At 43.4% G+C, this 26,901-nt stretch overlaps 1 protein-coding gene across 2 annotated transcripts in view; it reads right to left on the minus strand.

The window, feature by feature from the left end:
• Nucleotides 1-26,901, minus strand: part of SLAIN1 (SLAIN motif family member 1) — a 95,483-nt gene that overhangs the window by 29,221 nt on the left and 39,361 nt on the right. Inside the window, exons 3-4 of one of the 2 annotated variants that reach the window (XM_019529770.1) lie at nucleotides 4,011-4,160; nucleotides 854-1,003 (exon numbers count right to left, since the gene is read on the minus strand). In XM_019529770.1, coding sequence (XP_019385315.1) covers nucleotides 854-1,003; nucleotides 4,011-4,160 — 300 coding nt within the window. The remainder of the gene's footprint in view (nucleotides 1-853; nucleotides 1,004-4,010; nucleotides 4,161-26,901) is intronic. The other variant, XM_019529771.1, reaches the window with a different exon arrangement.

A 26,901-nucleotide genomic window follows, 5' to 3' on the forward strand; every position in this document is an offset into this window, starting at 1 on the left:
TTGCTGGGATCCTATGACCCCAGCTGACTTCCTGCCCTTTGGGCAGGGGGCTGGACTCGACGATCTTCCGAAGTCCCTTCCAGCCCTAATGTCTATGAAACCTATGAAATTTTTTCACCCGTTCCATATGGCTTTCATTATACTCTTTCCCTGTATCATTGTCTTCTGTTGTCTTCTATTCACCTGTTCCTACTTCTGGCTCCCTTTCTCTTATGTCCTAACTGCCACAAGAAAGGATTTAAACAAAGCTATGTTTATTTTCCCAATGACTCTTTGTATCTACCACATTCGTGAGTTAAAGCATATGCATTCCCCAAAATGGAAGCAACTCATCCAGTGATTCAGCAATTCAACCAGTATCAATCCCAAGTTTCAACTCTGAATATCCTAACCTGCAGGGTTAGAGGAGTACTTATTTCAAAGCCTCACAAGATGGACAGACATTCATGAACCACCCCCCCCACAAAGACACAGACACATTTTTCACTTTTCCAAAGGGTTTCATGCATGATTTAGCTTCCATGAACTCCCAAATTACTGACCACAGTGAAACATTATGAAACCACAAAATCCAAGGTTACTAAAATGAGGAAGACCCCCTAAGTCTTCACGCAGGAACACATATTTGTCACATTTTTAAAAGATCCAGTTATCCAAACAAAACACGTTCAAACATTTTTCCTATGGATGTGAAGTGTTTCTCTTCTTGCTATTCAAAGATGATACAACATGTTTAATAAAATAGACAACTGGTTGAAATGAACCATGAAAAGCTTGAAAACCAAATGGCAAATTATCCTGAGAAAACTGTGCGACTGCAATTAAACAACAATTTAAGAGAAATTAGACATACTTTCTTCCTGCAGTCGAGCCATGATCTGAACATCAGTGAGGTCCTGTAGTTTGTATCCCATGGAGATAGAATCATCCTCAAGTTCCGAAGTGCTCAGTTCACTGTCTATTGATGACTGAGGGCTGAGAGGGGAACTTCTGGAAGTATAACCTACACAAAAGAACACATTCGTTTATAGCTAAGTGTCACAAAGTGCTGGCATCCGAATTAATTTTATTTGCTCATAGAAAGTCAATGGAAAAAGACTCCAATTAACATCTCGCTTATTGATTTCATGCTTGTGAAACATGGAAGACATTCTAGAATACAAATCCCTCTGTTTGATAGTGAAAAAGGTATACCACAAATAAAGAACAATTTACTCAGCTCAATTTTGATTACTTGATCCCTTTATTCTAAAACGCCTCAAAACATTTGAGATGCTCTTAGCTGAACAGGGGGTCTCCTCTTGGAAACGACAGCATCACTGTGTCACGAACTTCACCCACTCTCCTATGTGCACAGTTTCTGAGTTATTTTCAAATACCTATTTATTACAGTTTTTTAAAAATTATTTGTAATTATAGTTGGACCAATTGGTAATAACAATCCAGGCCCCAGTATGCTAGTCATTGTACAAACATATAGGATAGAAAGTCCTCCCCACATAGATCTTACAATAGAAAAGGAAACTGGATTCTATTCCTTTGGGACTAGTTACACGAATAATTAAGTAAACTGGTTCAGTTCACCAAGTGCAGCCCCATGAAGGTACTAGGATTGCACAGATGAAATTGAGGGTCTCTGTGCCAGAATCTATGGCTGCTTGTAGAAGCAGCAGTGCATTACTTCGACCTGGCTTTGCAGCACCTATATAGATCAGACCCTGCAGCAAGACTTTTTGGTGCTTTAATTTAAAGCTGATTCAATCGGCTACTAAATAAAAGCGCCAAAAAAGCCCCATGAAAGCACTCTATCTATACAGACTTTGGGAAAGCCGGGTCCAGTTAACATGCTGCTGCTTCTGGGCATCTACTGGGCTCAGCATGGGAATGTGCTGAGTTTAAAGTGCCATTTAACATTTTTTTTTTTGTTAACCTCTGCAAGCAGCCTTTATTATGGGTGGAAATATGAGAGAGTGTGGAAAACTTTAATTCAAGCCCAAGCGAACTTCAAGGGTTAGCAGGAAAAAGGTACAAACATTATTTTTTCTATAAGCTGAGTATAGTTGAAATGGAGGTCTTAAAACAAAATACACAAACCCATCCCACCAATGTTACTTTTACTGACATTTTGTTGATCCAACCACACATATAGTACATTCAACCACTATCAGTTTATTGTGCAGCATAAGAAATATTGAGCACAATTTATCTTCACAGCAGTTACGAAAACATTCATATGAACATGCATCATATTGCAACATTTCCATACTTGAAGACTTGACAGGAATTTTTCTTTGTCCAGTCTCCAAACTAAATTGTGGCTTCCTTCAATAAGCTGGCAGCAAACCTCACAAACTGTTTATTTCAAAAACAATAAAATTACATGATTTATAATTTTGAAAAGAAAAAACAAATCAAATAAACTATTTTGTCAGGATTAAGATCAAAGTGTTGATGAACTATTCCAGTTTCAGGAAAGTCTCATAAATAAAACTAAAAAACAGAATTTTCAACAGCCAATGGAGACTATGCCATACACCACATTACAAATATTTAGAACTGAATTGTTGGTTGCTGAAACTTGCCTACTTTAGTAATCATGAGACATTCCTGAAACTAAAATAGGTTTTCAACACTTTGGTCTCCTTGCTGAAAAAACGTGTTAACACTGCAAAGAGACCAGGGTTTCTGTGGGTAATATCTTTATCCCAATCATGTACCTGGTCCAGTAAAACATAGATCAGTGATTCTCAATCTTTTTAGACTCAAGGCTCCCCTTGTCAGACTCAAAGCACTCCTCAGAAAATGCCAGCTCTTAGTTTCCATTTGTTTTTTGTTTACAGAAAAATAATAGTGCAATTTTTCTGCTGCAAAGAACTCAGAAAGATCACAAGTCATTAAAACTATGGACCTTTATTTGAAATCACTCTATTTATCTTGTGAATCATGCTTGCACACCTAACAGCGATAATACTGAGTGACACCCTTGAAAAGATCTCAAGAATCACTGACTTAAGACAAACTTGAAATAGGTGCATTTTTCTGATCCACTGATCCACTAAAAAATATCACTCATAAAAATCATTGCCTGGAACATCATGACTACAACATCCCTCCAACATTACCTTAACACTGCAAAGTTATGCATGAGTGTTTCTGGGGTTGAAGTCTCAGTTTAATTTTGCCTTTGAATAATATAAATATATGTTCATATTATTTTTCCAAATTTCTAGAATCTTCTAGCTCAGGTTTAGGTTCACAAATCATTTAAATCTGTTCTGCGAGGTCAGGGGAGTTTACAGATGCCACTTTGAATACATATCCAGAAAAAGTGGCTGCCATTCTTTGCTCTCTAAGCTAGTCAGATGTGATTCTATGTAAAAGCCAGAGTATGAAACCATGTTTTAAATGCCTTGTGTTTCCATTTATTGTAAAAGAACTTCCATTTTCCATCTCAGTGTGAGAAGATGCAAGCTTCTCAGCACTAGGCAGGTCTTGATTTTTGGAAACAAAGTGCCCGGACAGATCAGCATGCCACTTTTGGTGCTACTGCCCCTGGACTACAGCTGTCACCTATCAAAGGGAAAGGAAATGATCTCCTCTACCTCCACTGTATTTAAGCACAGAATGGAGAAGCAAATCTACCACTGTGCTAAAAAAAGGCAATACAAGCCTTCTGCCACCTGGTCACTACTAGAACTAAAAATTAAGCTTCCCCAAGCTTCATATTCTATCTTCACTTGTTGAGCACATCTTACAAAGGAGTAACAAGTGAGGACAAATCATTGTGCCATGTAAGGCTTCTCCAGTTAAAATAAGACTATTTATAAAAGCCAATTCACTATAATAGATTATGTAGAATACAGGATAATCCTCCACTTAGTAAGTCCTATAGCTAAAATTCGTGACATTTTTAACTAACAGTTAGGCATTTAGTATATTGCTGTTAAACAACAAAGGAATTAGATTTAGTAAAGCAGTTTTATAAGCAACAAGTTAAAAAAAAGCATTACCTGTCCTTTCAGGTGTTAGTATTGCTTTATTCGAGGTTTTAGAGAAGTTGGGACTATTAAAGCCATTGCTATATGGGGACAGTCTTGCAACAGGACTATAAGGGAAAGCCAAGGAGACAGGCGTAGAGAAGAGATTCCGCCATCGGCTAGCTGTTACAGATGCAAAGAAAAAAATTAAACATTTAAGGTTATAAAGGAAATATTGCTTTATCAAGATAAAATAATAAAATAAATCATAATCTGTTCGCTATAACAGTCCATGTCAAGAAGAAAATGGCCTCAAGTTCAATAGCAAAACAGAGGAATTTTTACTTTTTTTATGGATAAATGAGAGAACAAGCCACTTATTTAATGTATTATTTACAATAACATTGCAAAGCATTTGGTCTACTCAGCAATATAATAGGGGGGTCTCAAAATAGGCAAGAGTAAGCTAACTTAAGCTCCAGCACCACATGGCTTCCAGCTGCATCGCCAGACCAGGGAGCACAGGGCTGCACCAGTACCCCAGAGTGTGTGTGTATGTGTGTGTGTAGGGAAGAGCAGAGTGTGTGTGTACGTTCGTACAGTGAGTCCCACACACATACCCCACCATACACATGCACCCACACACCCCTTTGCGCTACCATACACAGACCACCACACCCACACAGCACCCCACATATCCACATCCCCCCACATGCTCCCTCATCCTACACTCCCACCAACACACCCACACACCACATACCCACATCCCCCCACAAACCTATACCCACCCCTCCATGCCTCCCACAATATACAAGAGTAAAACTTCATTTCAAGCTATTATGCAATCACCTCTAGGTATACTACACAAATGCATGTAAATCAGGACAAAAATATTTTTTGAAATCAAATTAATGAATGTTGTAGATGTTTGATTTTTAGAATATAATTTGGCATTTTTCTGGTTCCAAGATGGCAAAACCCCTTGCTGAAAGGAGTACTTCCAGGGACAAAGGGAGGGACTTCTGGTGGCAAAGATCAGGAGTTATGGGACAGGACTTCCAGTCATGGGAGGCGACCAGGAGCGCGGCACCTGTCAAGGGCCGGGGCTACCCACGTGGACCTCGACAGCTTGCCAAAACTCAGTAAGCAGCCCTCTGCCTGAAATAACTGCCCGCCCAAGGTTTCTAACAGATGGGTACAGATAGATTTAATAAACTGCTATCCAATGGTATGCAAAACTATTGGTTCAGAGATGATACCTTTTATTTGACGAACTAAAAAAAAAAAAAAGATCACAAAAAATTATCTTTCTTTGCAAGCTTTCAGGTGCCCTTCTTCAGGCTAAGGGAAAATTAAAGCTTGCAAAGACAGATAATACCCAAACCAAAAATTGGGGATTTTTTTTTTTAAATCAGAGAAAACCAGGATCCCTGCTGATCATTACATTTCAGTTTAGAGTAGCAGGAAGAAAAATTTCCTTCTCTTTAGCACAACCAATGTGAGGGATTTACATAGGTAAATGGGAAGTGTACTAAATTGTGAGAATTTTTAGTTCCCCTGCTGAGCTCTTCAGGTGCAAGCAGCTCTTCAGCTGTTCAAAAAAATCTCCCACCCATGGTTTCCCAATCCCTTTAAAGGGTGTACAAATCAACCTTTTCTACAGCGCATTCAGACCAACACCAAATTCTCCCTTTGAAGCTGTTGTGTTGCAGAAAATATGTAGCACTGCTGAAAGAACAAAGGAAGCGCTCATTACCATTAGTGGAACAAAGCAATCTGCAATGGAAATGAAGAATCTGCAATGCCCTAGAATCCTTCATGGTGCGACAAAAATTAGACTACGGAATGAGGGCATAATCATGCAAAATAAAATCTGCTTGGCCAAGGAAATAGTGTGATCTCCTCCCTTTCCCAAGACAACACAATTCCTCAACCTTTCAAAAGAAAAAGAAAATTAAAGCTCTGAGGTCTTAACAAAGATGCACTGGCACAATATCTAGCCACACTGTCTACATCTCATCAATCCTATTAATCTTTAGCATTAAACACACCCAATTTCATTCCAAAGGAGTTCAACTACACAGACTGTCTTAAAGAGAACGCTCAGTATAACTGTACCTGTAATTTTTAAACTTTTTATTAGCCCTCAGTACCTCTAGTTAAAGATCACCGTTCAATAACAACGGATTACACTGACAGGATCACAAAGAACTATTTGCTCATCCAACACAAGCTGTTTTGTAACAGTTTGAACACTTGCCAGGCCAATTAGCTGCCTGCATGTTCTCACCCACAGATGTGGTCAACAATACAGCACAAATAAACAGCATTCATCACTTTGTACAATAACGATTGTGAACAGCCCCACCAAGCACAAACCTACAGTTATTGTGGTTATGACAGTAAGAACCCACACTAAGAAACACAATTAGTATTTATGGCAAACAAGAAGATTCCAAATTACTTTTTTCAGTTTGTGCTCTCAAGAAAAGACGGAAGTGATAAAAATATACACATATATGTATAGACTCATCAAAAAACCTGAACAGGACAAAAAGGAAACAAACATGGCTCGTTTTGGATGTTTTGATCAGAGTATCTAACTTTACCGAATTTAAATTTCGTTACTTAGCTCTGCTTTTTAGAATTAAATTTACAGGAAGTTTATTATTTATTAGATTTACATCCTGTGCTATCCAAAAGACTCAGTTCATTTGGACTCCATTTTAATAAAACAAAATAAAGTCTTGTGATGCTCATTTTTATCTTAAATCAGTCACTCCTGCAATAGTGACTAATTTTGAGGCTCACGTTTCATTTAAGAAATAAAATAAAATAAAGCAAGCTTCTAAAAATAGAACTTGTGGAAAAAAGTTTGCAAACTAGTCTGGCATGTACCCTAAAGATTGTAAAGATGGACCCAAGACTAGCAGAGCATTAAGAACAAATATGTAGGAGTGGGAAATGAAGAATCTTGAAGTAAAGAAGCTTCTGAGAGCTGCTGTCTTTAGTAAAGGGAAAAGGTTGCAGCACAGCAAGAATGCAAGCTCTCAATAACATGGAGTTGTCTATTGCAGAAAGAGATTAAAGAGATTGAAGTTCTGTACTACAGTTTATCACAGATGGCCTTCAACAAATAAATTCAAATCAGATTTAGACCTTCTGGCTGCAGACAGAAGTTAGCACTTAAATCAGTTTGTGCATCAGAAACTGGTTTAAATCTGTAATGGATCAGAAGCTCAGTGCACATAAACCAGTTTCAAAATGGTCAAAACCAGTTTGACATACACCTGGCTGAATGTAGCATCAGGCTTAACTGATTTGGCTCAAGCAGGTTTATGCAATGTCTGTCCCAGACCAGGTTTAACTTAACAAGATTCCTCCAGCATCCTGGCATGCTCTTTAGGCTGGGTTCTCTACTCCAGCCCAGGCAAGCTGGCCCTGCTCCTCTGCTCTGCAGCTGGAACAGGGACAGGCTGGGGCAAGCAGGGTCTGGCCAGAGAGGGGTTTAATTCCCCCCTCTCTATCCCACCAGCAGAGACCCAACCCAGGTCTGCCAGACACTCCCCCCTTGCAGCCGCAGCAGCAGAACACCATGGCCCCTGAGGCAAAGGCAGGCAGGGAGGAGGGTTAGTCTTCGCTCTGCCCCATTGGCAGCCGGGTCTTCCCATCATCACTGCTGCACTTGGAACAAGGCCCCTGCTATCCCCTCCACCAGATGCTGGAGGCAGGGGGAATAACCCCTGTCCCTACCCCAAGGGGCTCTGCTGGCCAGTGTCTGTCCATGCCCCCACCATGCCGCTACAGCAGGAGGCAGCAGGGCCCTTGCTAGGGGCAGCAGCCCCTGTCATAATGTCAGGGAGCATGAGCCCCTTCCCAGCAGGAGCACTGCACTGCAGGGCAGGTCAGGGTAGGCAGAGTTGCAGCAGGCTACACACAGCAGCACTGGGGTCTGGAGGCAGCCAGAGCCCTTCAAGGCCCAGCAGCACTGCCATGCTCCGCAGTAGCTCTGCCCACCCCGCAGTGCAGCCCCCAGCCAAGAATCGACTCCCAAGGGAGCTGGTGCTCTCCTCTACCCTGGGGGTCTTCAAGAGGAGGTTGGATAGGCATCTGGCTGGGGTCATCTGAACCCAGCATTCTTTCCTATCTATGCAGGGGGTCAGACTTGATGATCTACTGAGGCCCCTTCCGACCCTAACACCTACGAACCTATGAACAGGCTTGCACTTGGGGAAAACAGGACAGGGGTTGCCCCCATCACAGTTGCTCCCCCCTTGCCACTCCAGCAGTGGGCAGTGGGGAGGCCAGACGCCACTAGCAGGGCCCTGGCGGGGGGAGGGGCAGAGAATGGGGTTATTCTCTTCTTTGCCCCCAGGGCACCACAGCTGGGTCTGCCCAGGCTGGCTGCTGCTGCTGCTGCAGCTTGGTCCACACTCAGGGCAGCATCCAGCAGAATAACCCCCCACCTACCAGGAGGGGCCTGGCCCCAAGAGCAGACAAAGTGGCGGTGGCAGAGGACACTCGGCTGTGGTGACCTCAGGGAACAGAAGGGAATAACCCTGTTCCCTGCTCCCCACCCCCCAGGAGCCCTGCTGGCAGCATCTGGCCCTGCCCCTGCCCAGGCACTGGAGTGACAAGGGGGCAGCAACCATGATGGGGGTGGTTTCCCCAAGTGCAGACATCTTCCTGGCAGGAGGCCATGCTGCAGGGCAGGCAGAGCAGTTGTGGAACACAGTGGTGCTGCAGGGGGCTTGGGAGGACTCTGGCTCCATCCAGACCCCAGTACTACCATGCACAGCCCGCCCCAGCTCTGCCTGACCCACGGCTGAGGGGGGACCTGGTGGCTGCCTACAAACTCATCAGGGGAGATCAGCAGCAAATAGGTAGAGCCCTTTTCTCCCCAGCACCACCTGGGGTGGCAAGGAACAATGGTAATAAGCTGATGGAGAATAGGTTTAGGTTAGAGATCAGAAGGCAATATTTTACAGTGAGGGTGGCCAAAATCTGGAACCAACTTCCCAGGAAGTGGTCCTTGCCCGTACCTTGAGCAAATTCAAGAGGAGGTTAGATGATCACCTGTCTGGGGTCTTGTGAACCCAGCATTCATTCCTGGCTGTGGCAGGGGTCAGGCTAGATGATCTGTTCAGCCTGACCCTAGCTACTATGAAACTATAGTGCAGCGCCTCTGCCAGAAAGGGGTTCGCGCTCCCCAACATTATGACAAGGGCTGCTTCCCCCATCAAGGGCCCTGCCCCCTCCCACTGCATATGGCCAGGTAGAGGCATGGCCAGATGCCAGCTTTCAGGGCACCTTGTGACAGGAGGCAGGGACGGCGATTATTCTCCTACCCTCTGGCATTTTGCAGAGGGGACAGCAGGGGGCTTATTCCACCACAGGGAGTGCGTGCAGTGATGACGGTGGGCAGCCACAACTGACAGTGGGGGCAGGGGAGAGGCTAACCCTCCTCCCTGCCTCCCTCTGCCTCAGGGGCCTTGGTACCCTGCTGCTGCAGCAGTGAGGAGGGAACGCCCAGCAGACAAAGCTCAGGTCCTTGCCAGGGGGACAGGGAAGAGGGAATTAAACACCTGTCTGGCCAGTATAGCCTGGATTGGCCACACCCTCCCAGAACACTTTTCTGCAGCTAAGGGCACACTTTAGCACCCCTCCCCCTCAACTCCTGGCCTGAGCAACAGCAGGCATACGTGTCTGCATTGCCTTAGTCCAGAGAGAATGTCTGTCCTGTTACAAACTGGATCAACCTAGGCAGCTTAGATTAAGCTTCAAAGGTGAATCAACTCAGGCTCCAGCTTTCTGAATGTCTGTCCCTAGTCTAGAAGTTCAGTGCACATAAACCAGTTTCAAAATGGCTGAGACTCGTTTAAGATAAACCTGACTGAATGTAGTATCAAGCTCAACTGATTTGGATCAAACCGGTTTATGAAACGTCTGTCCCAGACCCCATCTTGTTCAAGGTAATTACAGGCCCCAAGCATCCCAGCATGTTTTGCAGCACCAGACTGGGCTGCGTTACGCTGTCTGCTCCAGAGAGCAGGGCTGACCCCGACCCTCTGCTCCCTAGCACGGTCTGGAGCCAGGGAGGGAGGTTTTTTTAATTTTTTTTCTAGTATCTGTTTATTCTCCCAGTTTGCTTAAAATGTATATAAAGGTTTAGGGCTAGCTTCCAAAATAGCCAACAAATTTGCACCCAAAAATAAATGAAACCACATATGTAATTGCCAAAATATAAGTACTAATTACACAGGTGGATTTCTTAGCATCTTGCATAAGTCAACAATTGCAGGAGTATTTACAGTATCACCACCCCTAAAATTACAAAATTATGAGTAGAACTGTCTCAAATCAAAAGTCTGCCTTTAAAATATGAGATTAAACAAAAGGATAACCATGAATTCTTTTTCAACATGATTCTATAACAATTTGGGGGGGCGGGGGGGGCGGGGTTTGAATCCTCAGGCTCATTTTGTGAAAACCATGTCACATTTCAGCCTACTCTTTCTGAACTCCCCTGATTCTGTTCTTCATAATATATTGCATCTGTCATGCTGGATTGCATCATCCACTGTATGTTAAAAGACCAAGGGCCATATTTTTAAAGATATTTAGGCACATAAATCATATTTATTTCAGTAGGACCTATGCATCTAGATACCTTTAAAACTCTAGCCCCCAGAACCTAGAGGCATTCAACAAAGGGGGCTACAGATACAGGGGGTGCATATATGGGTGTACTGCACCTTACATTTATACTTATTGGATAAACTGCCCACAGCTACTTTTTGTGACATTTACGCTAAGTACAGACTGTCAAAAAGCCAGAAGCAAAATCAATTCAATCTTCTCAAGTTGGTCTAACTGTGTAAATTGAATCAATAAGTGAGCATGCAGACATTCAATTTTGATTACAGAAATGCAGCAACACGCCTGCAGTGGCTCAAGCCAAAAGCCAGGGGAGTGCTAGAGCATGCCTCCCTGCTTAGTTTGAGTAGACAACTCAGGCCAAGGCTAACCGCCCACCCTGTGAGAGGGTGTTTGTGGGGGAGGTACAAAGCACCCTAAGATGCTGGGGAACTACGAGTTAACTTGAATCTGGAGGGGATCTGGTACAATAAACCTGGTTCAATAAACCAACTTAACCTAAATCAGTCAAGTCTGATACTGCATCCATCTAGGTTTATCTTAAACCAGGGGTGGGCAAAATGCGGCCTGGGGGCCAGATGTGGCCTGTCATGCCATTCTATCCAGTCCACGGGGCCCCTAAAAAATCTAGAAAATTAATATTCATCTGCCCTGGGCTGCCTGTCAGGCAGCCCTTGATAGCTTGCCCTCTACCCAAAATAATTGCCCGCCCCCATCTTAAACCAAGTTCAGTCATTTTGAAGCAGTTTATGTGCACTGAACTTCTCGTGTGTTACAGATTTGAACCAGTTTCTGATCACTTACACTGGTTTATGTGTAATTTCTGTCCTTAGCCTCAGACAAAGTGAACAGGATCTGGCCCCAACTGCTCAAAAGAGGTATGGAGTCTACACCTGCAAACTGACTGACCTTGAGCACAGAACAGTGATCAGTCACTCAGATAACTTGAAGGTATGGGATTGAAAGGTTAAATGCAAAAGAATGGTCAGGTTCAATGGGAGGGAAAGCAGGGGGCTGGGGTGGGAGGAACAGCCAAGGTTGTAAAACGTTCTGGCTTTGAACCTTTAAGCTTCAACTGAATCATGTTTTGAAACTTTTTTCTGCAACAATATGGTCTAGAGGCTTACCATATTTACTCAAATAAAAGATGACTATGATTATAAACTGAATATAGGTTCTATATGTTGAAAATGTATAAGTTCATTATAATTTTCCAGGTATAGAATAAAATTATTGGAGGTTTGCCTTGAACTTGTTCCCTTCCCACTGCTAAAGCAAGGAAAATAAATTGGGGAGGGAGAGAAAGGGGGACCAAATAGCACCTTTGCTCTCTGCTTCCCCCCAACTTTTTCCCTTGGCAGCCCCTTTCCCCTCTCTTTACTGTCAGACCCTGCCTTCCCTGAAGTGAGGAGCAAATTTGAAAATAACCTTGAAATTAAATGCAGTTGACTCTAGTGGGGCCCAGCCCAATGAACTATTTAGTAAATCATTAGCCTTTAGCTTTGGACAGATATCATGCATGATTTGTACAACATGTAAGTAGGTGCCCAAGTGCTGCTCAGAAGTGTATTATGGAGTACCTGTACTAAAACAGCAGTTTCAGAATGAGGTAACATGCATCAATTGTGGATAAACTAAGTCAATGGCTGTTATATGCAAATTTTTACAGCTGTGTTTAAAACCACCGTGACACCAGAGCTCAGCATGCGAGTCTACCTTAGATACCCCTTCCCACAAAAAATCCATGGGCTAATTTGCCCCCACTCATGACTGGGGCATGTCACAAGTCCTGAGATGCTCCAAAAATGTATATGCAGATGAGGTTCAGGGCAAACTAGTTTGGCCTCACCTCATAGAGGGCAGGACCACACTAATCATATGTGCTAGGCTGAGAGGGGACACAAGAGGAACTCTTTGGGGTCCCATTTTGTGATGTTTGCCAGGCATTTAAGGCTGGTGAAGAAACAGGAATCATTGGAAATGGCAGAGCTCAGCTGTAGGAGTGAAGAGGAAGTCAAAATGTATGTAATGTACCATGACTTTAAAAAGTGTCAGCAGTGAGGGGGGCTGTGCACAATGGGCAGTACTATACATCATATATGTCATATTCAGATGGGCTGTACTAACTAATTGTTTACCTGGCAGGAGAAGCCTATGATCAGTGCAGTGGGTTTCTCTAGCCCCACCTCCCCAGGATAACTGTTCTTTTGGCGTGGTTTAGTACCTACTGAGGCGCTGGGGCTTAATGCCCATTTTATAGAAATAGGAGGCTCCTCCCTAGCTTGTTCTTGTAGCCATAAGGCTAGGGGCAGGCAAAACTTGGGGGCATCCGAACCCCAAACCTCTGGGCTTGGGCCTGCACACAGGATGCCTGCCAAAAGTCTTTGGAAATATCTGAAGCCCCTGGTGGGGGTGGAGGATGTTTGCCAGTTGTAGGGACACTTATGGTTCTGGACTGACTCATGGATTTGGACTTGATTTGGCTTGAAACAAATACAATTCTTAAAAACAAAACAAAACAAAAAACCCCAACTAATCATTTGTGGAACAGAACCTTTAGCTCAAAGGATCAGAGGAGATGAGGCAATTAGTGGGGTAGAAGGACCTGGGGGGGGCGGAGAAATCAAAGGGAACCTATATATGAATGACATCACAATAGTGGCATGGCATGAAATAAAACATCATTAGAAAAGATCCTAAATCATGTAGCTGACTATGGGGAAACTACAGAAGCATGCTTAAATAAAAGCAAGAGTGTGTTGTTGGCCATAGGAGAGTGGGAGAACACAGAAGGGTTTATGGGCTGCAAGTAGTCAAGGATAATGGTAAAATATTAGGGGTGATTTTCGACATATGGGGAAAAGGGCATGGGAAGACATCAGGACATGGGGTAGGAAGGTTTTGAGCTTATGGGGCACAAGGCATCTAACCTTTTCCGGGAAAGCAGAAATAGTGAAACAAGTGTTCTTGGCCGTGATCTTGTTTATAGAGATAGTATATCCACCCGTGTGGCTGCAGGCAAGACAACAGCAAAGAGAGATCTGTGTGTTCTTGTAGGGAGTGGGGACAGAAAGTGTGGCCAGGAAAGAACTTTATAAAGCAGGAATACTAGGAGGTTGGAAGCTCCTGGAGATAGGAGGTCTTCGTGTACATGCACTTTAGAAAAGAAGAGAAATTAGTGGGGAGATTCAGTAGATTTTGGCAGGGGGGAAGAATTTTGAGGCTACTGGGTTTGTCCGAGACATGGTGGGTGGGCCTTCATCACATTTCATAGACTGGGGGTTTTGGGGTTACAAACCTTACAACAAACAAAAGCCACGATGCAGACAATTAAGGGGAAAGATGAGATAACAGACATGGGACATCTCTCATGGCCACAGCTGAGAACAGTATAGAAAGGAGTAGCAGGTAAACAGTGGAAAGCAGCTCACAGGCAGTTTGCAGGGAGAGGAGTAAGACGGGTACTGACAGTAAAAGAAAAGCAACACAGATGGGGTTGGTATGAACAGCAGAAGGCCCAAGAAAATTGTGTAACAGTGAGGAAACAATATACCATATGGTCTGGGAGTGCTTCTTTGGAAAAAAAGTATGGGGATGAGTACAAAGGTTTCTGACAGAGATAAGATGGGGAATAGCTGTTTCCTATGAGGAAGGGATGTTTGGGTTGGTAGAAGGAGGACCTTAGAGAATGAGAAGTTAAAGTGGTGCCCATGGGAATAAAAGCTGTGCTATGGAAAGTGAGATGCTTATTAGTCACCAAGGGCTTATGTATTACAGTGACAATATTTACAGTTAGGGTACTAGGAAATTACGAAGTACATGGGACAAGACCAGAGTAGAAGCTAGAAGCAGAATCTACACATGGTGTGGAAATACATAAGCTGGAATAGATTGTTGCAGCTGGCAGGAAAAGGATAAAGAGATGGGTGAACAGAGGGAGTGGGAATGCTAGAACTAGACAAGAGGGAAAATTTCAATATATAAAACAAGCAAGAAACATTATATTATAGATGCACACAACAGAAAGGGTTCATGTATAAGCATAGTTGTATATTATTGAGGTTGATGTGTTGTATGAAGTGGTTTATGTATAAGAGTTATATATGCTGTATAAAGTTGAATATGTAAAAGAGTTATTAGTGTTGTATGAAGTTGGTGATGTAAAAGTGTGATGTGTGTTTTAAATTAAAAAAAGAAACAAAACCACAAAAAAAACCAAAACCAAAACCAAAAAACCCTAAATCCATGTGGTAGAAGGAGGTAATGATCAGTGACTGGAAGATCCGTGTGTGTGTGTATACACACACATACAGATAGATAGATTTTTTGTTATTACTGATAGGACACAGTAATTAACTTCACTGTAGGATAAAAGTACTCTGCCAAAACATACATGTAGACAGTGACAGGGGCCTGCTGGGGCACAAGGATGCTAAATTGTGAGGGCTGCCTGCCACCTAGCCCCGCATTTTAGCACCCTGGTGCCCCATCCAGCCCCTCTGCTGCCTGCCACTGACCCCTGGGGCCCCCTGCCAGAACAGGTTTGGGTCTGCCCTTCCTCACACTGCTGCAATCCCAGGTGCACATGTAGATGCTGCTCCTGGGAGCAGCTGACTATGGCACAAGCTGAGCTAGTTTTGTGGTTTTGTTTGTTTTTGGTTTTTTTTATATATATTTTGTAAAAATATACATGGTAGATTCCCTGGCAGGGGAAATACCATGACCACTAAGAGGGTTTTCTACTGGCAGGGGAACATCGCTTTCTTGGCAGGGGAACATACCTTGAACCAAGGTAAGGCATTATCAGTCTCCCACTTCCACTTCCAGGGGGAAGATCCCTGCTATACACAAACTTTATGAAAATGGGAGACTTCTTTCTAGCTTGCTTATATGGCTAAGGGCAAGCAAAACTCAGGGGCATCCGAACCCCAACCCTCCAGGCTTGAACCCGCACGTAGGCTGCCTGCTAAAGGATTTGGAAGCATTTGAAGCCTCAGGCGGGGGTGGAGAATATTTGTCGGTAGTACAGCCACATTTGGTTCTTGAGTGACTCACAGATTTCGAATTGATTTGGCTGATTTGGCTTGGAACATGAAAAATTTTCCTTAAAAAATGTGGTAGATACCCATTAGCATGCTTGCCCAATATGGATCGTGTGTTTTAGATCATGCTCAGTGTTGGCAAAATTTAAATCCATTTCATAGCTGGCTTCCATTGCTGAGCACATGCTGCTTTTGGTAGCAGTTTAATGATAAACAATGTATTTAGTGAGATTCCCTCGTATGCAGTTATAAAGACAAAGAGCCTTTTTCCCCCATGCCAATTTGGGTGGGAAATCTCATCTTGCATTTCAGTAAATACAGCCCTTGGACACACTGGGCACATTTACACGAGACATTTACTGCAGTTGCCTAATCAACTCCTTAGTAAAGTCTCAGCATCTGCATATGCGACCCTCTTAGGGAACAGTAAACTAATAAACACTGCCATAGGTTAGTACTTGTAAACACAAGTACTATCCTGCCGTGGCACAATTTGCTGCACTGCAGTGCATGTGTAGATAGTGATGGGGCTGGCTGGGGCACAACATGCTTCAGTGAGGGGACTGCCTGCCAGCTACCTCCACACTGGAGCACCCTCATGCCCCAACCAACACCTCTGCAGTACACTGAGCTGGGTCGGAGCAGCTCAGGTCTGGCTGGTAGGCTGACCACCCCCGCCCCCGCCAAACCTCTGCCAGCTGGGGCTACTCGGACCCAGCTCAATGTTCTGTGGTCCTAGGCACATGTGCAAATGTAGTGCCCTGGAGCAATAAGCCCTAGCTTGAACTGCGCTGGAGTTTCTTCAGCCATGCTAACTGCACATGTAGATGCAACCACTGAAGAGCAAGAGCTCAAGAGTGGATGCAGAAGGCTGAGCCTGGAGCAAAACTTACTGTTGTACATCTGGTTTTGGAGTGTGCCTTTGGGCTGGGTAGGTAGGAGTGAAATGAACGGGTCATGTTTGGGCCCTTCAGTACTGCAACCTGCTTTTGCAGCAGTGTCAACCTATACCTCATTGCTGCTTGTATGGATCATGACAGAAGAAGAAATTCTTCAGTCGTTATGACTATGTTAGTAATACATTAAGAACTAAAATTTCATGCTGATAGGCTCACAGCTACTTGTTCCTGTCCTGAGCATGAGACCATGAAAAAGATGCTATAAAGTAAAACAGGGTTAGGATGTCCAATTAGCCAGGTGCTCTGTGCTTATGAATAATCATTGACAGACAGGCTGTCCATGCATGGCAAGGGCATGAAAATAGATAGTTACTACAGAGCAGCTGATTTACAGCAACTCATTTCTCCCCTTTAGCTAATCGTAACTCGTGTGCTGTTGCTTTCAAAATCAGCATCAGTATAATCATGCTAGCATAAATTGGAGATTGGACTCAGCTTTACCAGTAATATCATAGTATCGTAGTACTTAGGGTCAGAAGGAACCTAAACAGATCATCAAGACCTACCCCCTGCCCTGAGCAGGAATCGGTGCCAGGATCATATCACCCTAGCCAAATATCTGTCCAGCCTCCTCTTGAAGACCCCCAAGATAAGAGAGCACCTCACTTGGGAACTCATTCCAGAGCCTGGCAGTCCTAACTGTAAAGTAATGTCTCCTGATGTCCAGCCTGAACCTTCTCTCTAACAATTTGTGGATGTTATTCCTAGTAACCCCAGGTGGTGCCCGGGGAAAACAGAGCCTCCCTCAATTCCTGCTGGTCCCCCCCGGTGAGTTTGTAAACGGCCACCAGAACCTCTGGTGAGTAAGTAAGAATACAAGTCAGTAGGACCGGATGATCTTCATCCAAGAGTGCCAAAGAAGCTAGCCAAAATCATTGCGGGACCCCTGGCAAAACTCTTCCACAACTCATGGTGCTCTGGAGAATCCCAGAGGACCGGAAAGGGGCCAATGTTGTGCCCATCCACAAGAGTGGCAGAAGGAAGGACCCAGGTAACTATAGGCCAATCAGCCTAACTTCCATCCTAGGGAAAATCCTGGAAAAGTTCATCAAGGAGTCTATCTGCAATAAGCTTGCAGAAGGTAAGATTCTGAATGACAACCACCATGGCTTCACCACAGGCAGTTCTTGCCTTACCAACCTCATCTCCTTCTATAACCAGGTAACTTGCCAACTTGACACAAGAGAGCAAGTTGACATTGTATACCTAGGCTTCCAAAAGGCCCTTGATCTAGTATCCCACGATGTCCTTGTGAAAAAATTGGAGGATTGTAGGCTTAACTCTGAGACAGTCAGGTGGGTGAGAAACTGGCTGCAGGATAGGACCCAGAGAGTCTTAGTGAACAGATATGGGTCATCTTGGTGAGAAGTAGGCAGTGGTGTCCCGCAGGGGTCGGTGCTTGGTCCAGTACTTTTCAACATCTTTATTAACAACTTGGATGTGGGGATGAAGAGCTCACTGGCCAAGTCTACAGACAACACCAAATTATGGGGTATCCTGGTCACACTTGAAGTTAGGCTACAGATACAGGTGGGTGGATACAGGTTAGCAAATTGGGCGGACTGGAATCTGATGAAGTTCAACGCTGAGAAATGTCAAGTGTTCCACCTTGGGATGAGCAACCCCCAACACACCTACAGGCTTGGCAGCACCAAACTGACTAGCACCACAAATCAAAGGGACCTGGGGTTAATAACAGACCACAATATTAATATGAGTCAGCAGTGCAATACTGTACCTGATAGGGCAAATAATCCTCTGGCATGCATCAATCAATGCATCTCCAGCAAAGCCAAGGAGGTGGTTCTTCCGCCCTGCTCAGCACTGGTGAGACCATAGCTATAGCACTGCATCCAGTTCTGGGCACCACACTTTAACAAGGACACGGACAAGCTTGAGAGAGTCCAAAGAAAAGATATGCGTATGATCAGAGTCTTACACTGCAAGCCATAGGAGGAAAGGCTGAGGGATCTAGGACTCTTGAGCCTGACGAAAAGAAGGCTGAGAGGGGACTTGGTAGCAGGTTACCGCTACACTAGAGGAGTACATCAAGGGCTTGGTGATCAACTGTTCACCAGGGCACACAAAGGGAAAACCAGGAGTAATGGCCACAAACTCCTGGAAGAAAAAATTAGGCTCAACATTAGAAAAAGTGTCTTCACAGTCAAGGGTGCCCAGACTGTGGAATAAAGCTCCCTCCAGAGGTGGTGCAATCACGAGCACACACATACACACGTGGTGCCTCCTGCCTTCCAAGTGCCCTCCTCCCACTCCCCCTCAGCCCCAAGCAGCCCCTTGCAGGCAATTTCCCACTTCTAAGGGGGGGAACCTGCATTTTTCTCCTTTAAAAAGGAAAAATTGTGTTTTTGTGCAGGAAACGGAAAACCTGGATCCCTGATAACTACAAAGCTCAAGAAGCTGGAGCTTTAAAGGAAAAGAGCAAGTATTGGGATACGCATGATAAAGCTGTAAGTCAGCAACATAGCTATATGTGGGCATTAAAATAATACTTGTAAAATCAGGTATCATACAGAGGCACTTTTATACATATTTCTATCCTATTCAACGCTTTTATGCAACCACTCACTATCCTGATTTTCTGGGCAGCACAGTGCTGCTTCCAAATTCAGCCTCCACAATCATCAGTTGTGGCAATCTCAGTACTTTGTTTCATCAGTTGGTTTAGTGACCGTATAACCATAGCAACGATTCCGTCAGCCATCTAGTTAGTGGTAGGAACTTTGCCATCAGCACAGAGCTATGTTTCAATTGCTTCATGCATATTTCCAGTCACTCTGAATCTGTCATTGTCTCTAACTGCCCACCCCACACAATGCCCATAGGGTTTCCTTGCTTGCTTTCTGTTTCTATCCCATCACTTTCTTGCTGAGAAACAGCAACATGCCCTCTTCCCTGGATGCAGTGAAAACAGAATATAATCCCAGTATACATGTGTGTTACAATAGAAGTCTTTCAAGACTCAATGACAGAGCTCCTACAATACCTATTCCTGAGTATTTTTCTTCCTGGAGATTTGCTTTCAAGGCAGAAATTATACCTTGAGCCTTAGACTGAAAAGGGGGAAAAGTAATTGCTTTCCTAACTTGTTTTTTTTCAAATGGGTGAAATAAATATGTTGTCAGGACAGTTCTCTGAGCTCATCATATGGTTCACATCTGGAGATCCTATTTCAATTAGTAAACATTTCAATTATCTTCTTTGGAATGTATATATATTTATTAGTACATTCAAAGAAGCTATTCAAAAAATAAGAAGTATAGAACCAGAAACTTTCCACAAGAATCCAATGGGTCCATAATTTATAAACAACTGAGAAATTATTTTTATTATTATTATTTATTTATTTATTTTACAATTTACATTTAAAACATCAAAACTTAAGGTAAAAGTAAATTTCACTACCATAACCATTAGCTAATATATTCTACATTCAAGAGTAAAGGTCTAGCCTAAAAGAGTTTCTTAGTCAAAAGCCCTTCCGTTTTCCAAAACAGTTCAAGTAAATAAGCCTCCATTTAAAACTTGATTTGTAATATTTTTTCAAAAGCCATTACTTAAGTTGAATACGCATCTACATTGTAATCAGTACTCATAATGATTCTGGTTAGGTAAGCAAAATATTGCACAGTATTTTCTTAGTTGTAACTTTTTGCAAGTTATTTCAAATTCTTGCAAAAACCATTTTAAAATGTATAAAAGATGCTTTTTGATACCCAGAAGAAAGAGATAAGAGTTATTTTGGTCTGGACTCCAAAGTGAAAGTAATAAAAAATTGACAACTTTAATTTCTTCATTATACGTAGCCCTCTGGTATCTAAGCACTGTGATTTCCCAGACTTTCAAGCACATTGTTTTAGGGAGGAACTATACAACAATGAAATCCCTACATTTGATTGTCTCATTTGTAACAACGACAAACAAGAGCAAAATCCTCTTCCCACACTTTAAGTAAACCAAAGTACAATTATACAACTTTAAATACAGCAAGATGTTTGATCAAATGACTTTGTAGCTTTAGTATTTCTATAAAGCATTCACTGAATAAATCTGGAGGGGGAAGGTTTTAAAAGGAGCTAAGTCAGCTCTAAGTCTAGAGAAACTTTTAAAAAAATGAATCAGTTCGGCAAATGTGGAAGTAACTAGAGGAGTTCTGAAGTCTTGTAATTTATTTCACATGAATCAATTTATATTTTAAACTGTTAGATAAGGCCTCAGAGTTAACTCAAAAGGAATGAGACAAATATCAGACTAGCGTAAATTCTTACAGCTTCATTTAAAATTGCTAACCAGACTGTCAAAAGGATGACTGCGCACAAAAGTTTGCTAAGACCTTTTCCAACTACCCAGTTGGTCTAATAAAATATATCGCCTCTACTCAAAGAACCTTGCCTGCCTATGTCCTTAGAGACCAGCTCAGTACAACCCAAAAAGCCAGTAACCAGACTGTCTAAATTGCTATATTGCAACATCTTCATTTAGCACAATTTGGCAATATATTGTATGGGGTTGTTTGGCACACTGAATCTAAATGAGAGGCAGAATCCTTCTCGGGATTCCTATTATGTAGCTGGCAGGTTCTAGGGACAGAGGTAAGACTGTTTATGTTTAAAAGGCAAATGCACAACTGATCCTTCTAAATCTTTTAGTGAAAGATTGTTTTGAGAACTGTCTTTGTGATGAACACAAAAACCTGTGACGTCAAAGTGAGAAGGCACAAATTATGTTAACTCCTACAAAGCAGGAACAGGATATTCTACCTCAGGTTTCCTGGTTCATTTTGCCAGGCAAGTGTTTTATTAACTAATTAACAAGCAAGCAAGCACAAAGCCTTTTTTCAAAACTTCACTGCCAGAGCAATCCCCTTTGCAAGCCCAAGATTTAAAGCAAGTTTGCAAAGGTGCTCTCCTACATTTGACTTCTGAAATGTCCTTATCTGAACAACCGAATACCAAATTGCGAGCCCAAAAGCAGTGTTCTGAAGGCTTAACAACCACATCTGTTTCTTTTTCCCCTAGCTCAGAGCATGTCATTTCTTTTTACCTGATGGGAAGGTGCATTTCCAATCTGTCTGGTGTCCTCAGCAGGAGCACAAAAGGAATATACGATCTCATGTGTCAAACAGCATTTCACAGAAGTGTAAACAGGCTGAGGATACAATCTGTTAATGTATTCATAGATGTTAGGGGCTGGAAGGGACCTCACAAGATCATTGGGTCCAGCCCCCCTGTACTCGGGCAGGAAAGACTGCTGGGGTCAGATGACCCCAGCAAGGTGCATGTCAAGTTGTTTTTTAAAGATCTCCACGATAGGTGATTCTACCACCACTTCCAGGAGTCTGTTCCAGACCCTCGGCACTCGAATCATAAAGAAGTTTTTCCTCACGTCCAACCTGAAGTGATCTTCAAGTAGTTTATGTCCACTGGTTCCCATCTTCCCCTGGGGTGCCTTGGTAAGCAGGTGTTCCCCCAGGCCCTGATGTACGCCCCTTGTATACTTATAGGCTGCCACCAAGTCCCCTATAAAAGTCTTCTTTTCTCCCAGCTGAACAGTCCTATGTCTTTCAGCCTCTCCTCGTATGAACCACTCTCCAGATCTCTAATCAAAAATATGGCCCCTTCTCTGGACTCTCTCAAGCTTCTCCACATTCTTCCTGAAGCGCAGCACCCAGAACTGCAATCCACCAAGCTGCGACCCCACCAAAGCCAAGTAGAGTGGTAGGATGACATCCTTAGATTTGTTTGCATGCCAGAGTTTTGTTTGCTCTGCCAGATATGGCATCACATTGGCAGCTCATGTTCATTCTGTGGTCTATCACAACCCCCAGGTCTCTTTCAGTTGTGGTGCTGGCAAGTGTAGCACTGCTGAGCCTGTAAGTGTGTTCCGGATTATTTCTCGTTGTGGATTATATCACATAATCACATATATGATTATTATAATGTATGAGGTTGTGTTATGGATTAAATTGCATAAGGTAAAAATCAGTTCTCACAAAAACAGCTCCTACTGTTCACTTGCTGTAACATTCATAAGGCACAAGATTTTCCAAAAAAAGTGAGGCCTGATACAGACTTTAGAGACAAACTTCTTAGCCACCAATTAAAATAAACATCTTGGCCTAGCTCTGTTATAAACAAATCTTGAAAGACAAGTTCCATTATTGCAGTACTAGAGTACAGATTGCTTACTCTAACATAGCCATCTACTGCCAAACCATTTCACTGGCATTAAAGGCATAAATGACAGTTTTTTACCTTTAAAAATGAGAGATCAGAAAGATTAGCCTACAGTCATCCAAAGCTACTGGTACTTGCTTCTGAATGAAAGGAGTTTAAAATGCTTTACCTTGTATACAATAACTGTGCACCTTTAGCAATTCATCTTAAATTTTTCTGAATTTACTCAGATAAACAGGGCCTTACAATGGGAAAAGATAATGCCTGAAGCACAACTGCGAGGTCAACTGGATACACGTATATCATTTTATTAACACGTTTGACTATAATTATCACTGTAATTCAAGAGGTGTTTACCCATATATAGGGACCTACTACACAACATTAAGGTCGACAAGGCTCTTAGGGTAATAACCAGCCAATAAAGGAAGAGCTATAGTTATCCTTATCCATGAAGACTACATAAAAGAAGCCAAAAGACAACTTCACAACATTAAGATTGGCATCTTTCATCAGGAGTAATTTCTAGTAATATCCTAAACTGAAACACAACAATATCTTCCAACCTAAAATACAATGTAGATACAATGACTACACTAAGACTATACTGTATTGACAAAGCATGCCTAATAGATACAGCTATACTGGCAAAGTTGTGCTTTTACTGATAGAGTAAAAACATCAGCTAAAAGCAAACAAGCTATATCAGAAAAGGAACAGTTTTGCCCATATGACTGTGTCTACACTGGGGACTTCCAAAAGGACAGTTATGTGAGGATTAGTGCAGATGTTACACTTAGATCAACCTAAGGGTCAGGTTGATCTAAGTGCCAAACCATCCACATGTTCAGGGAGTTAAGGTTATGGAAAAAAATGGCCAGCCTGATCATAGTTCCCCTGAGGAGATACTACTTAGATCAGGCTACGCCATGCCCAATCTAATCAAATGTGTGTATATGTGCAGAACACAGCTCCAGGGCTGGGAAAGCCCAGCTGCTCACCCTAGCTCTGGGGCTGCCCTTTCCCTACACACCCCCCATCCTAACCAAGCTATTTTTAGCCCTCCAACCACTCTAAGTTCCAAACAAATGGCCTCCTCCTCCCATGGACCCACCAATCCCCCCTGCAAATTTGCCAGCCCTGCCATTCCCCACCCTACCGCCCCCCAACGTGGACCCACACTAGCCCCCCACCCCGACTTACTTAGATCATATTGCCAGCATAGCTTCTAGCACCAACAGATATATGCACAAGCTGGGACCCAATCTATGATCACACAGCTTAAAGTAAAGTAAGGCTTAAAGTAAGCTGGGTGATCACAGATCAGGTCCTGGGAACGTCTGCATGTGTCCTCAATCAAAGATCACACCTTTCACTTTCCCTGAGTAGCGCAGCCATGTCAGCAGCAGTCTGTAGTGTACACCCTGGTCTTACTGATGCTTGTGCAACTGCAAAACACAATAGACAGTAATATCTTATTTTATATTGGTTGAGGTTGGATGAACTTGTAATGGTAAAAGTTTTGTTTGGAGGTTTGTAGACTACGATATAAATTACTAAGGCATCTATTGTTAGAATTTCAGTATGTTCATCATCATAGCTGTTATACTGATGACAAGGTAAGCTTTAATGAAGACTGAACTGTCATACTGGTCATGTGGTTTCTCAATGGTGAGCTTCATCCCTGATATCTGGGTGAGATTATCATTTTTTCTTCAGTGGGTGCATCTATGTGTGTGCTTCCCAGCAGTCAATTAATTAAGTCCACACTAAAGCATCACAATCTACATGAGCCAGTATTAGGGTGTAAACTAATTAACTTCACTGTAGGATAGTACTCCGCCGAAACACACATGTAGACAGTGACAGGGGCTGGCTGGAGCACAAGGGTGCTAAAGTGTGGGGGCTACCTGCCACCTAACCCTGCACTTTAGCACCCTGGTGCCCCATCCAGCTCCTCTGCCACTCACGGCTGACTCCTGGGGCTCCCTACCAGCCTGAGGCAGCTTCTGCCCTGGCTCACAGTACCATAGTCCCGGGCGCACATGTAGGTACTGCACCCAGGAGCAGCTGACTATGGTGCAAACTGAGCCAGAGTTTATATTTTGTCACCTTAAAATTACATGTGGATGCACCCAGCGTGTCTCTTGGAGACATAGTACTTGGCAATTACTGTCAGCACACAGTTTGGCAATAATTCCTTGTTTGATGGCTAAAAGCCCTTCAACATTTGCAGGCTCTATTGTCTGTGCCAGACCTTATAAGGACATTTTATGATGCTTATGATGAATTGGCACAGCTTTAATTACAGCTTTGTGTACCGTGTTAGGTATAGCTTTGACCAGGTGACAGATGCGTAGCAGGATTCACAGATCTGAGTAATCTGACAGGGGCTGTGAGATGAATGCTCCTGCTGCAGTCCCCCAAAGCACACAGGCTGTCCCCACAAAACTTCCATGAAAAAAAAAACAAAAAACAAAAAAACCTCACTAGCTTGTCATCAGGCTCCCAATAATTAAGTCGTTTGCACAGGACTACAATGCACTGTTCATGGCAAGCTAATGCAGAGCATAAACTTCCTGTTGTTTACTTGAGATTCATCCAATAAATCCTAAATCTCTAAGTTTACCACAGCCTTATTCTAGGGTCAGTCACTATTTGATGACAAGACTCTCATCGACTAATAAGAGGAAGGTGTCCATATAAGCATCAATGTTCCAGTTTTGACAAATTCAAAAGAATATTTTTGGAAGATCTGGAGTATATAACCTCACAGTTTCCAATCCAGTCCTCAGGATTAAATACATAAATCAGCAATCCTGGTTTTCTCTGCTAAAAAAAAAAAAAAAAAACACTCCAAAAGTTTTAAAGTAACCCAAAGTCCATATTTTTCTGTGATTAAAATGAAACACCACTAACCACTAGTTTCATATTTGGTAGGATCAGAATGGACCTGAGCAGATCATCAAGTCTGACCCCCTGCCATGGCAGGAAAGAGTACTGTGGTCAAAAGACCCCAGCAAGGTGTTCATCCCCTCTCGCCAGCACAGAGGCAGAAAAGGATCTTGGAGTCATTATTGAGGCCAAAATGAACATGGGCTGACAGTGTGGGGAAGTGGTCAGGAAGGCCAACTGTACCTTGGCATGCATCCACAGATGCATCTCAAGCAGGTCCAAAGAGGTGATCCTCCCTCTCTATGTGACACTGGTCAGGCTGCAGCCGGAATACTGCGTCCAGTTCTGGGCACCGCACTTCAGGAGGGATGTGGACAACATGGAGAGGGTCCAGAGGAGGGTCACCCACATGATCAGGGGGCAGCAGAGCAGGCCCTATGTGGAGAGGCTACGGGACCTGAACCTGTTCAGCTTCCACAAGAGAAGGCTGAGGGGGGATCTACTGTCCATTTATAAACTAGTCAGGAGGGACCAGCAGGCATTGGGGGAGTCCCTGTTCCCCCAAGCATTACCAGGAGTGTGAAGAAATAATGGTCGTAAGCTGGCAGAGGGTAGATTCAGGCGAGATATCAGGAGGTCCAAACTTCACAGTCGGGGTGGCTAGGATCTGGAACCAACTTCCAAGCGAAGTGGTGCTGGCTCCTACCCTTGGGGTCTTTAAGAGGAGGGTTCCCCAGCCTGTAGGTATCGTGCGGGTTCTTCCTCCCCAGGTGCATCACCTTGCACTTTTCAGTGTTGAATCTCATCCTGTTCTCATCCGCCCACCCCTGTAACCTGTCTAGGTCCGATTGCAGCCTATTCCTCCCTTCTAGCATGCCCGCTTCTCCCCACATCTTAGTGTCATCTGCAAATTTGAACAGGGTGCTTTTTACACCCCCATCCAAGTCACTGATGAAGATTTTAACAGTGCGGGCCCAAGGACTGAGCCCTGAGGAACCCCACTGCCCGCATCCCTCCAGGTCGAACAAGATCCGTCCACCACCATTCTCTGGGCGCGGCCCTCCAGCCAACTAGTGACCCATTTGTGTAGGTGTCGACGCCACAGTCTCCTAGTTTTTTTTAATGAGAATGGGGTGAGAGACTGTCGAAGGCCTTCCTAAAGTCCAGAAAGACTATG

This window comes from Crocodylus porosus, unplaced genomic scaffold (genome assembly GCF_001723895.1).
Source record: "Crocodylus porosus isolate Cpor-Errol unplaced genomic scaffold, CroPor_comp1, whole genome shotgun sequence".
Lineage (NCBI taxonomy): Eukaryota > Metazoa > Chordata > Crocodylia > Crocodylidae > Crocodylus > Crocodylus porosus.